The 12,500-nt window shown below is 37.4% G+C and overlaps 1 protein-coding gene across 21 annotated transcripts in view; it reads left to right on the top strand.

Moving 5' to 3' along the window:
• trpm3 (transient receptor potential cation channel, subfamily M, member 3) overlaps positions 1 to 12,500 on the top strand; it is a 286,085-nt gene that overhangs the window by 258,827 nt on the left and 14,758 nt on the right. For 11 of the 21 annotated variants that reach the window (XM_057832851.1, XM_057832857.1, XM_057832855.1 and 8 more), the window contains 3 exons: positions 6,039 to 6,213; positions 9,964 to 10,092; positions 11,318 to 11,468. In XM_057832851.1, coding sequence (XP_057688834.1) covers positions 6,039 to 6,213; positions 9,964 to 10,092; positions 11,318 to 11,468 — 455 coding nt within the window. The remainder of the gene's footprint in view (positions 1 to 6,038; positions 6,214 to 9,963; positions 10,093 to 11,317; positions 11,469 to 12,500) is intronic. The other 10 variants (XM_057832860.1, XM_057832864.1, XM_057832866.1 and 7 more) reach the window with 1 other exon arrangement.

Consider the following 12,500-nt stretch of genomic DNA (forward strand, 5'->3'; position numbering starts at 1 on the left):
AAAAACTTGTCAGGTCATTTTGGAGACATTGTAGGATTGAATCAGATTAACAAGTACAAAAGCAAAATACAGAGTGCCAACTTTGGAAATGCTGCCAAGTGTCTTTTGTTAGAGCCACTTGGCAGGAATTTGAAATCATCTTTAGTACTCATAAACAAACATAAGCGCTGAGTAATCAAACTGAAGTCTCAACCGTACATGATTCCTTGAACCCTTTATACTGCACTCATTTTACTCACTGGCTGCCATTGACAGCGCTAGGCGAATGAACGAATGTGTTTTGTCGTCTGTCGTTGGCATTGGCAGGCAATGAGTTTATCATTTCAGGGACAGGGGTCTCTTCAGTAGACATCTATTCAAAAGTTGTCATTAGTTTATTGCATTCAGTGCCAGCCCAGGTCACAGCGTATGAGTTGTGGTAGGTCCAGTGTTGTCACGGATTACTTAAAAAAGTAATTTGATTGCTGATTACACCTCAAAAAAGTAATCTAGTTACTTTACTGATTACTTTATTATCAAAGTAACTAAGTGACTTTAAAGTAGCTTATCAGTTACTTTTTAACAACTTTTTCTCTTTTTGCTGCCTCAACATAAAAATAACAGAAAAATGTCATTGCGTTTAATTGAGTTTTTCACATAAGGCTTCATCTTTGAGTTAGCGGGGGTTTAATTAGTCGATAAAGTTGATTTCAACCACCATTGACTCGCCCTAGCTTAGCCATTCCGGAGCCCTACAACTAACAAATAACTGACAAACTGCACGAAATTTGTTTAAATCAACTCCAACGACTAATTAAACCCCCGCTAACTCCAAAATTGAGCCTAATGTAAAAAAATCTGAATTTCCCCTTTGAAATAAAGACCTAGCCGTTAAAATGTTGGTAATAAAAGTTGTAAAGCAATAAAACAAACAACAAAAATTAATGTGATGGGAAAAAAATTCAACAATGTACAGTTTTCATAATGGGTCAAAATCATTTTTCGAACAGATTATGTGACTAGCACCTTGGAGAGTATCCAATGCTTTGCTTAGCCAAAACTACACCAGAGGAGGAGAGATGGATATTTAGAATTTTTTTAAACCTAAGCTTTCAAACGCTACCAACAAATACTTGAACAGTTTATTGAACTCGAACAGTGTCAAGATGTGTATATACATACAAATAACAGTACTGTGCAAAAGTTTTAGGCAGGTGTGAAAAAATGATGTAAACTAAGAATGCTTTTAAAAATATAACAATGATTGTTTATTTTTATCAATTTTCAAAATGCAAAGTGAGTGAACAAAAGAAAAATCTAAATCAAATCAATATTTGGAGTTACTACCCTTTGCCTTCAAACCAGCATCAATTCTTATAGGTACACTTGCACAGAGTCAGGGATTTTGTAGGATTATAGTCAGGTGTATGATCAACCAATTATACCAAACAGGTGCTAATGATCATCAATGTCACATGTAGGTTGAAACACAGTCATTAACTGAAACAGAAACAGCTGTGTAGGAGGCTTAAAACTGGGTGAGGAACAGCCAAACTCTGCTACCAAGGTGAGGTTGTGGAAGACAGTATCATGTCACAGTTCGTACACCATGGCAAGACTGAGCACAGCAACAAGACACAAGGTAGTTATACTGCATCAGCAAGGTCTCTCCCAGACAAAGATCTCAAAGCAGACTGGGATTTCAAGATGTGTTGTTCAAGCTCTTTTGAAGAAGCACAAAGAAACGGGCAACGTTGAGGATCGTAGACGCAGTGGTCGGCCAAGGAAACTTAGTGCAGCAGATGAAAAACACCTCAAGCTTATTTCCCTTCGAAATCAGAAGATGACCAGCAGTGCCATCAGCTCAGAACTGGCAGAAACCAGTGGGACCCAGGTACACCCATCTATTGTGCGGAGAAGTCTGGCCAGAAGTGGTCTTCATGGAAGAGTTGCAGCCAAAAAGCCATACCTCCGACATGGAAACAAGGCCAAGCGACTCGACTATGCACGAAAACATAGGAACTGGGGTGCAGAAAAATGGCAGCAGGTGCTCTGGACTGATGAGTCAAAATTTGAAATATTTGGCTGGAGCAGAAGGCAGTTTGTTCGCCGAAGGGCTGGAGAGCGGTACAATAATGAGTGTCTGCAGGCAACAGTGAAGCATGGTGGAGGTTCCTTGCAAGTTTGGGGCTGCATTTCTGCAAATGGAGTTGGAGATTTGGTCAGGATTAATGGTGTCCTCAATGCTGAGAAATACAGGCAGATACTTATCCATCATGCAACACCATCAGGGAGGCATATGATTGGCCCCAAATTTATTCTGCAGCATGACAACGACCCCAAACATACAGCCAATGTCATTAAGAGCTATCTTCAGCGTAAAGAAGAACAAGAAGTCCTGGAAGTGATGGTATGGCCCCCACAGAGCCCTGATCTCAACATCATCGAGTCTGTCTGGGATTTCATGAAGAGACAGAAGGATTTGATTTACATCCACAGAAGATCTGTGGTTAGTTCACCAAGATGTTTGGAACAACCTAGCAGCCGAGTTCCTTCAAAAACTGTGTGCTAGTGTACCTAGAAGAATTGATGCTGTTTTGAAGGCAAAGGGTGGTCACACCAAATATTGATTTGATTTAGATTTCTCTTCTGTTCATTCACTGCATTTTGTTAATTGATGAAAATATACTATTAACACTTCCATTTTTGAAAGCATTCTTCTTAGTTTACATTTTTTCACACCTGCCTAAAACTTTTGCACAGTACTATATATATATATATATATATATATATGTATATATATATATGTATGTAAGTATGTGTATATATATACTGTATATATCGTCAAAGCAAGGTGGATATTTTGAAGAATGTAGAATACAAAACCTGTTTTCAGTTATTTCGCTTTTTTTGCCATTCCACATGTTTGTTAATAGTTTTGATGTCTTCAGTGAGAATTTACAATAGTAGTGAAAATACATAACACGCAAAAATGATGAAATGTGTCCAAACCTTTGACTTTGGGACTGGGGGAGAAGCATGTTGAAACAAACTCCGCCTATGATTACAAACTCTAACTATAAAATGTACATAATTACACATATTATAAAGGCTGGTTACAAACTGTAGAAGTGCTGACTGTCTCGTTACCTGTTGGCTTTATTTCGAGTTTTTCCACGTTGTGCTGTAATTCCAAGTACTTCCTTGATAAATTTGATGTCGAGTTTTTAGCGGTCGACAGTCTTTCTGAGCCAGCGCAGAGTTTGCGATGCACGGAGATATTTTTGTCATCTTTACTGGACAGAAATGTGAAGTAATGGCTGTATTTTCATTTTCATTGAGCAAATGCCGTTTGTGGTATATTCTGACAAGCTAGCCAGGCTATGTTGTTGACCCCCGTGGCAGACGGCACGCACACAGCATGGTAATACACGTGACCCGTTTTTTTTCCCAATGAGAAAACGTGAGATGTGATGTCACTCCCAAACTCAAAAGCAGTATTTTCTATTCAAATGCTCTTCGTACATGACTACAGTATTCTTCATTCTACATACAGTATGAGGCAACAACAAAATAGTAACGCACAGGCACTGAGGAACTTTAATCAGATTACTGGCTTGGAAAAATGAACGCGTTAGATTCCTTGTTACTGAAAGAAAGTAATCAGATTACAGTAACGCGTACTAACAAGACTGGGTAGGTCGTAAAAGTGGGAAGTTGGTATTGAAAACACCTATTGACGTCCAATCCATTTCAACTGGGAGGGGCTCGAAGCCATCGTTTGATAACGTCTATTCCCGCTCAGTTAGAAGGGATTGAACGTCTTTTGCCGTGAATGGTAGCCAAAGAGTTCATCTATGTAAGGTCACAAAACAAAAAAATTATAATTACAAATATTTCCAGACCAAAATACTAATGGGCCACACTAAATTGTATTTTTTCCTTTTTTTCTTCAATTTATTCAATTTGTTTATTTATAGATTTTTTTTAACTTTAAGTATTTCATTTTATTTAATAGTATTTATTTTTTTATTACTCTTTTTTTTTTATTTGCATTTTATATCATTTTTTATTTATTACTATTTAAATGATTGGTTTTCTTTTTACAAAATGGATCCTTCAATTAATATACAGTATGTATTTCATAACAACAGAATATTCAATTCAGAATATTTAAGGAACCGGTACAAGATATCAAAACACCACGTTAACAAAAAGCGCTGTTTAAAAAAGCAAAAAAAAAGTAACAGGAAATTAAAAGTCCTACAGTATAAGAAAATAGAAGTGATGATCAAGGTGGATAAGACAATTCAAACAGGTGTGTTTTGAGTCTGGATTTGAAAAGTGAAAAAGAGGTTATATTGAGAACGACAAGGGATAGGGAGTTCCAGAGTTGGGGGGGGGGCAGGGTGACTAAACGTTCTGGAACCGATGGTAGACAGGCACGGGGTACTGAAAGTTGGATGGTAGAAGAGGTGCGAAGTGGACAGGAGGAGTGTCAATTCAAAATCAAAATTGAATTATTTAGATTTTTTTTTTTTACATTTACATTACTTTGTTTTTGATGGCGCCTTGTGTAGCCCTTCTTGGTCTATCACATGCCCGAGATACTCCATGGATGGTCTCAAAAATTGACATTTTTCCTTGCGCACTCAAAGATCTTACTGCCTTAGCCTTTTTAAGACAGCTTCCAAGTTGCGAAGATGTTCCTCGTCGTTGGCACCGGTGCAGAGAATGTCATCCAAGTAGCACTGTACTAGTATTCCTGGCAATCCACTCAAAATTTGATCCATAACCCGTTGAAACAGAGTCCTTTGTGCGTGTTAATTGCCAGCTACTCCCGTGATTCTTTGTCCACGTGCATCTGTAGATAACCTTGGTTGAGGTCAATTTTGCTGAATTTTTGACCCCGGCTCAGACATTTTGGGTCATGTTGGCCATACTTAACGGTATTTACCATATGTTCAATAGAAAATGCAATTTCTGGATGGTAGCTTTGCTGTGATTGTTGTATATCGGGTTACTTCCTGTTGGTTTTGAGGCTTCACTGACTTTCTGTAGATATCGGGTCACTTCCTGTTGATTTGGGGGGGATTTTGGGATCACTTCCTGTTGGTTTTGGGTCACTTCTTGTTTATATGAGGGGTTTTCGGCATCACTTCCTGTTGATTTTGGGGCTTTTCGGGCTCAATACCTGTTCATATTTGGTCAATTCCTGTTCATTTCGAGGCATTTCAGGATCACTTCCTGTATATCAGGTCACTTACTGGGATTTTTTGATTTGGAAATCAGTGGGAGTCAATTGATGTTTGTGTGCTATTGAAATGAATGGTAAATAGGGTCATCGGAAATAAACGGGAAATGTTGCCCATTGGGAATGAATGGGTATATTTTTGGCTAATTTCGTCCGAGCGGTACCTTGATAGCAAAAACTGCATTGAACTTATGAGTTATATTAGGAATATTATATATAACAATATTAGGAATATTATAGATGGTTGCTTTCGCATTACATGCAAAGCTACCATCAATACTGTATCCAACATGACCCAAAATGTCATGTCCACACATGTGGCCGCCAGGTCGCTATAAATTAAAGTTTTTTCACCTGCCATATAAAGAGTTAAAGAAATTGGAAGGCATTTCTGACTGTCATGAAAGTGTTAACATTTTGTATCATAAAACATTTGTCTCAAGACCAGTTAGGTAACATAGGGACCGAACCCAGCTGCAAATAGTGAACAATTCTTTATTGCTAGTGCCAGTCCGACAAGTCTTTATTGCTAGTGTCAGTCCTCCACTAATGTACCCTAAAGGGCTAATTACTGGACTCTGACGTAGCTGTACCTTTTCCAGAGCCAATTGATTACAGGATTATCAGGCAGTAAAAGTCAAGTGCACAAAAGTAGTACCTGTGAGGGTACCAGTCCTGCAACAAAGCATTCAATGTGTACCGTACTTGGCCCCATGGCTTTTCTTATGTCCAAATCCTGTCTTTCTTCCCATCTTTTTTGGAGCTACCTTCTTCCTTTAACCCTCCTCTTCGCCCCTTCTGTCAGATGATCGACATGATGTACTTTGTGATCATCATGTTGGTGGTGCTCATGAGCTTTGGGGTGGCGCGGCAAGCTATCCTTAACCCCAACGAAGATCCCTCCTGGATGCTGGCACGGAACATCTTCTTCATGCCTTACTGGATGATATACGGAGAGGTGTTTGCCGACCAGATTGACCGTAAGTTCACATCCAACAGCTCTTGACGTTGACGAGAGATGCAAAGTGTTTTTCTTTCGTCACAGCAGGATTTGGAACAAGAATTCTACAAGTTAAAATGTACTGTTTTGACTTCACACAAAGGAAAATAATTATTTAATGTTTCTAGGGCTGCCACTATTATCTAACTAATCAACACCTCTTCGATTATTAAATTAATCATTAATTAATCATTTTTATAGGCTTTTAATCGTTTGGGGACATTGTTGACCTAAAAAATAACCTCTTGTTTGAGCCTCTATATACAGTGGTACCACTACTTATGAAATTACTTGGTTCTCGAAGTAGTTTCTTAAACTGAAAATTCCATAAGTAGAGAGGCGATTTCCATGTAAATGCCCTAATCGGTTCCAAGCTGACCAAATTTAGACATTTTTAAATAAAGCATTAAAATGCATCACATCATGTAATCAATACATGTTACAATTAAAATATTGCACAATAAACATAAAATGAGAGTTGTGCATAGTGTAAAAAAAAAAAGACTAAAGACTTAAAGTTAATACACTCACGTAAAGCTGTCGGAACACCTCATAGCCCAAGGGTTGGATAAAAAGGACGCTGGGATAGTCATATACCCATAAGTAGAGGCCTGTTTTAGCCAATTGGATGCCAGGAAGATGCTAGGCAGAGCAGTTATAAGTGTGTTACGTTCGGTAAACTCTGGGAGCTGCGAGTGGCTGCCCACACTGTATTTTTCCCTTTCATATGCAGAAATGTCTTTTGTAACAAGAGGCAATATTTTCCCATTGAAGTGTGTCGTAACCTGAAAATTCCGTTTGTAGAGACGTTTGCAAGTAGAGGTTTTGCTGTATTCTCTCACTTATTTTGAATTGTTATGATTAAAAAAAACAACAACGAAAATTTTAATAAACTGTAAATATATTTTTAATGGTATTTAAAATGTATTTGAAATTATAAAAGAAAAAAAACGGAAAAGAAATTTCTTATTACAGTCCGCGAACACAGAAGCAGGGATGGACCCCAAAGTAACAACTCAAAAAATGAAGCGTGTTCCAAAATTTATTGAACTAAGGAAGCACGCCACCAAAAAAAGGAGCTAACATAAGGGGCTTTGACAGCAGGTCAACGGGACCTACAGTTTACATTCATACAGTGTTGTCACAGATTACTTGAAAAAAGTAATTTATTTACTGATTACGCCTCAAAAGTAATCTAGTTACTTTACTGATTTACTTTATTATCAAAATAACTAGTTAACTTTAAAAGTAATTTATCGTTTACTTGTTACCAATGTTTCTCCATAAGAATGACAACAGAAAAATGTCATCGTATGCAATTGACTTTCCAATAATTGAATTTAAAGGGGAGGATCCGAATTTTTCACATAAGGCTTAATCTTTGAGTTAGCAGAGGTTTAATTAGTTGATGGAGTTGATTTCAACCATCATTGACTTGTGCTAGCTTAGCCATTCCGGAGCCCTGAAACTAACAAATAACTGACAAACTGCATGGAATTTTTTGGAATCAACTCCACCGACTAATTAAACCCCGCTAACTCTAAGATTAAGCCTAATGTCAAAAATTCTGAGTTTCAGGTTCGGGTTTAGGGGTTAAGGTTAACAGCATACCAGTGCCAATGTAAAACAATGCAAATTGATTGCACAATAATCGACAACACACAAATGAATTGCACAGTGCAATAAACACATAGGTGGGGGCGGGCGCAGATGCGCGCGCACAACCCAGAAACACGGCGTATACACACGCGGTCAATTTGGCCACAAAACGTGGCGGCAACTAAGCACTTTACACTCAATCGGATTTACAACACATCCCAAAGATGCTAAATGAGCACGTCACCTCACAGCATAAATGTGCAACACGGATATGATGTAAACAATGCTTGCCAACTTGGAGCTATGACTACCCGCCATTGCAACTGCAAAGCTACGAAACAGCCGCTCATGTAGGGGGTCCAAGCTATTGCTGGAACCATCTAGAATGAGGAATAATATTGTCGTTCATTCATGGACGCACACAGATCAACATTCCCTCGCACATCTCAACACTGCTGCTCAACACTCGGTTTGAATGTGCACCCACGCTTGCACATGCCTTTTTAAGTTCCAAAACACTTAGCGCGTTTGACTCGAGACCAAAACAGGAAGTAACTGTGAGCGGTTACCATGGAAACAAACACGTAGCGGGAACCTTTCTTGCATTTCTTATTCAAAATGCTCTTTGTACATGAATATATAGTCTTCATTCTACATATATTATGAGGAAATAACAAAATAGTAACACACAGACACTAAGGAAACTAAGTTTAATCTGATTACTGGTTTGGAAAAATTAACGCGTTAGATTAGTCCTTACTGAAAGAAATTAGTCAGATTACAGTAAGACATTACTTAGTTGATTTAGTCACAACACTGCATTTATCTTACCTTTTGGGTAAAAACTTCAGAGAATTGAATATGAAACGTGGCTTAGTATATCAAGGTTCTGGAGTGGCCTAGCCAGTATCCAGACCTCAACCCATTCGAAAACATGTGCAGAGAGTTGAAACTCCATGTTGCCAAGCAACAGCCCTAAACATCACAGCTCTAGAGAAGATCTGTGTAGAGGACTGGGCCAAAATACCAACTAAAATGTTTGTAGACCTGGTCAAGAACTACAGTACAGGAAAAGTTTGACTTGTCATTGCCAACCCAGGCTACATTACAAAGTATTAAAAGTAACTTTTGCTGGCTGCGTGTTGGCCACCCATTATCATAAATATATTGTTAAAAAAATCATAGAATGCTATTTTCAGGATTTTTTTACATTCTGTCTCCCAGACTTGATGTGTACCTATGATGAAAATTACAAATCTCTCTTATCTTTTTAAATTGGTGCAAAACTTTAAGTTGCCCGATACTTTTGGCCCCACTGAAAGCCTAAATATTTTTTTAATGTTGAACAAGATTAAATATTCTCTGATTCCTGTAGTCCATAATTGAAGATATATTTATTTATTAACCCTTAAAGACCTGCAATATGAAGCAATTATCAGAGAATCCCAAAATTTGAAAAATAAGGTCCTAATTAAACCTTTTTTTCAAATTTGTAAAAAGAAATGTCAAAATGAATATGTGTAATAAGCGCTCTAATATCTTTAACCCTAGCTAAATCCTGTTTTTTTTTAAAAAAAATTTTATCATGGAACCTGCAGATGCATGTGTTGACTTGCATCCATCATTTTTTTTTACCCCAAAAAGAAATATCAAAATTCTGAATTGCTCTCAAAATCATGAAATCTTAGGTATATCAAATGTGATTCATTTGGCAATAAAGGGTTGATAGGAGGGGGAATAAGTAAATATCATCTGACTCCTGTCGTCCTTGATTAAAGCAGATTATTATCGTTGTGACTAATCAAAATGATACAGTAAAACAATAGTTACTTGAATATCTACTATTCATAGTCCAACTAATATAACGACTCACCACAAAAATAATCGGGGATTAATCAACTATCAAAATAAGGATTTGTGGCAGACCTGTTTCTCTGTCCTAAAATGCATTTTGTGTTACATTATTACATCAGTCTTTTGGTTGTCTCTTTTCTAATGTCACTGTAGACATAACATAGGGTTCGAGTGTATTTGTGTGCTGTTGCTTTTGTGAATATATTTGCTTGTCCATTACGGGAGGAGTGGCCCAAAGAGAAGAGATCTGAAATAATGTTTTCATTCTGTGTTTCAGATATTCATAGTAGGAAGTTACAGCACAGGCTGAATGAAAAACTCTGGCTGGTCGAAAATTACTTACGAACTCTGGGAACCTGGCGTAGTAGTGGCGCATCCCACATTGCCCAGTGCTCTCAAAATTCCAGTAAATCTACTTAATATAGAATTAATGATAACACTGACCTTAATTCACCCCCTTTGCTTCCTCATCCTCATTTTACCTCCACCCCATGCCCACTTTTGCCACAAGAGGCCGCAAGTGTGCATGCAACACTACACACTTGGTTTAAGTTGCCCTATTTGGTGTCTTGGGTCAGCTACTGTAATGTAATACAGGGTATCCCCCAAAATGTGACATAATTTGAAATGGGAATTTTTTAAAAATTCAATGGGTGCCATTGACGACGGTAGACGTCCAACCTATTTTGACTGGGAGGCGGCGAATGAACGAATAAGTCAAAATGGATTAGACATCTACTGCCGTCAAAGGTACTGAAACATGGTCAGTCACTTCCAGGATTGGGCTTTTGGATTTTAAAATGATTATTAAACTATGAAGTGATGTCACAAACTGTCTGGACGCCCTGTATTTCACCAAGTTATACATAAAGAATACATGATGTACATATAAGCCATGCAAGACCTACCTGTCACACATCACCTTCCCTTACCGCTGACTCAGCTTCTTGCTGGACCCGCATAGCATAAGCCAGACTACAAAAAAAGAGACACATAAAGGGAAAAAATGCAACTCAACGCATCATGATCAGCCACCCATCATCATGTGTAAATTGTTTTTTCACGTGGTTCAGTTGTCAGAGTTCTCTATTTTGAGCGTACAAAATTGTGAAAGTAGACAATTACTTCAGTTCTCTGTCTTTGGGCTGCATTGTGTGAACAATTGACGAGCATGACAAGAATGAATCCGAAAAAAAGCAAACAAACCAAAGAACCCAGGCTGAATGTTCCGCTGGTAATCCACAGCAACTGAACCATCACAGATGGAAAAAACACTGAATGTATCTTGAATACATTCCAAAGCAGCCATCAAAACAGGTTATGGCTTAGCTAGCCCAGATGTGACAATGTACTCAAAACATGATCATGTTTTGAATATATTGTGAACACTGTGTTGGTACATGATGAACGTGTTTTTGTTTGCCCCCTCATTATGAAAAGAAGCATAAATTAACATATGCTTCTTGTTTGTTTGCAAATAATGCTTTTTGTCCTTTTTTTAGTTTCTTTTTTTTTTCTTTTTTTTACCTTTGCTTGCATTTGTCACATTACGATCATGTCAGCTTGTCCTTTGCACTTTTGATCAAATGATGACATCCAAGATTGTTAAGCGATGTTATTTGTTTGTGCAGCCCCCTGTGGTCAGAACATCACCACTGAAGATGGCGTGGTGGTCGCGTTGCCTCCGTGTAAGACAGGCGCCTGGATTGTCCCGGCCATCATGGCCTGCTATCTGCTGGTGGCCAACATACTGCTAGTCAATCTTCTCATCGCAGTGTTCAAGTACGTGAGCCAGCCTGATGCCAACACCTTTGAAATTTCATTCTTTTACCATTCTTAAATTGTTCTAACTCAGCCATCTTTTTTTTCTTTAACCCTTTCAAGGACAAAATATTAAATATGATGGTTCACTCACTTATTTTTTCCCCTTCTGTCGTTGTTTGCATACTATCCTGATTAAAATATGAAAACCTATCAATGTTTAGTTGGATTTAGTTAAAGCAGACAATATGTTTTATTCTGTGTGATTTCGACAAAGATCAGAAAATATTTGATGGTGATTTTATGCAGAAATGTGAGAAATTCCAAAAGGTTCAGCTTTTTCAAACCACTGTATATACAGTATATTATCATTATTAATTATTGTATTTTTATAATAAAAAAAATCTAAATAGATTTAAAAATGAATACAATGTAAATAAAAATCGAATTAAATTAAAATGAATAAAAACAGAAATACATTGTATATACTGTTGATACTACTAATTTAAGTACTGTATTTTTCGGACTATAACTCGCACCTGAGTGTTAGTCGCACTGACCAAAAAATGCGCAATGAAGAGGTAAAAAAACTAGGGCTGTCAAAATTATCGCGGTAACGGGCGGTGATTCATTTTTTAAATTAATCACGTTAAAATATTTGACGCAATTAACGTACATGACCCCCTCAAACAGATTAAAATGACAGCAAAGTGCAATGTCCACTTGTTACTTGTGTTTTTTGGAGTTTTGTCTCCCTCTGCTGGCGCATGAATGCGACTGATTTTATGGGCTTCAGCACCCATGAGCATTGTGTAATTATTGATATCAACAATGGCGGGCTACTTGTTTATTTTTTGATTGAAAATTTTACAAATTTTATCAAAACGAAAACATTAAGAGGGGTTTTAATATAAAATTTCTATAACTTGTACTAACATTTATCTTTTAAGAACTACAAGTCTTTCTATCCATGGATCGCTTTAATTGAATGTTAATAATGTTAATGCCATCTTGTTGATTTATTGTTATAACAAACAAATACAGTACTTATGT

The sequence above is a fragment of the Corythoichthys intestinalis genome, chromosome 3 (assembly GCF_030265065.1).
Source record: "Corythoichthys intestinalis isolate RoL2023-P3 chromosome 3, ASM3026506v1, whole genome shotgun sequence".
In the NCBI taxonomy this organism is placed as follows: Eukaryota; Metazoa; Chordata; class Actinopteri; order Syngnathiformes; family Syngnathidae; genus Corythoichthys; species Corythoichthys intestinalis.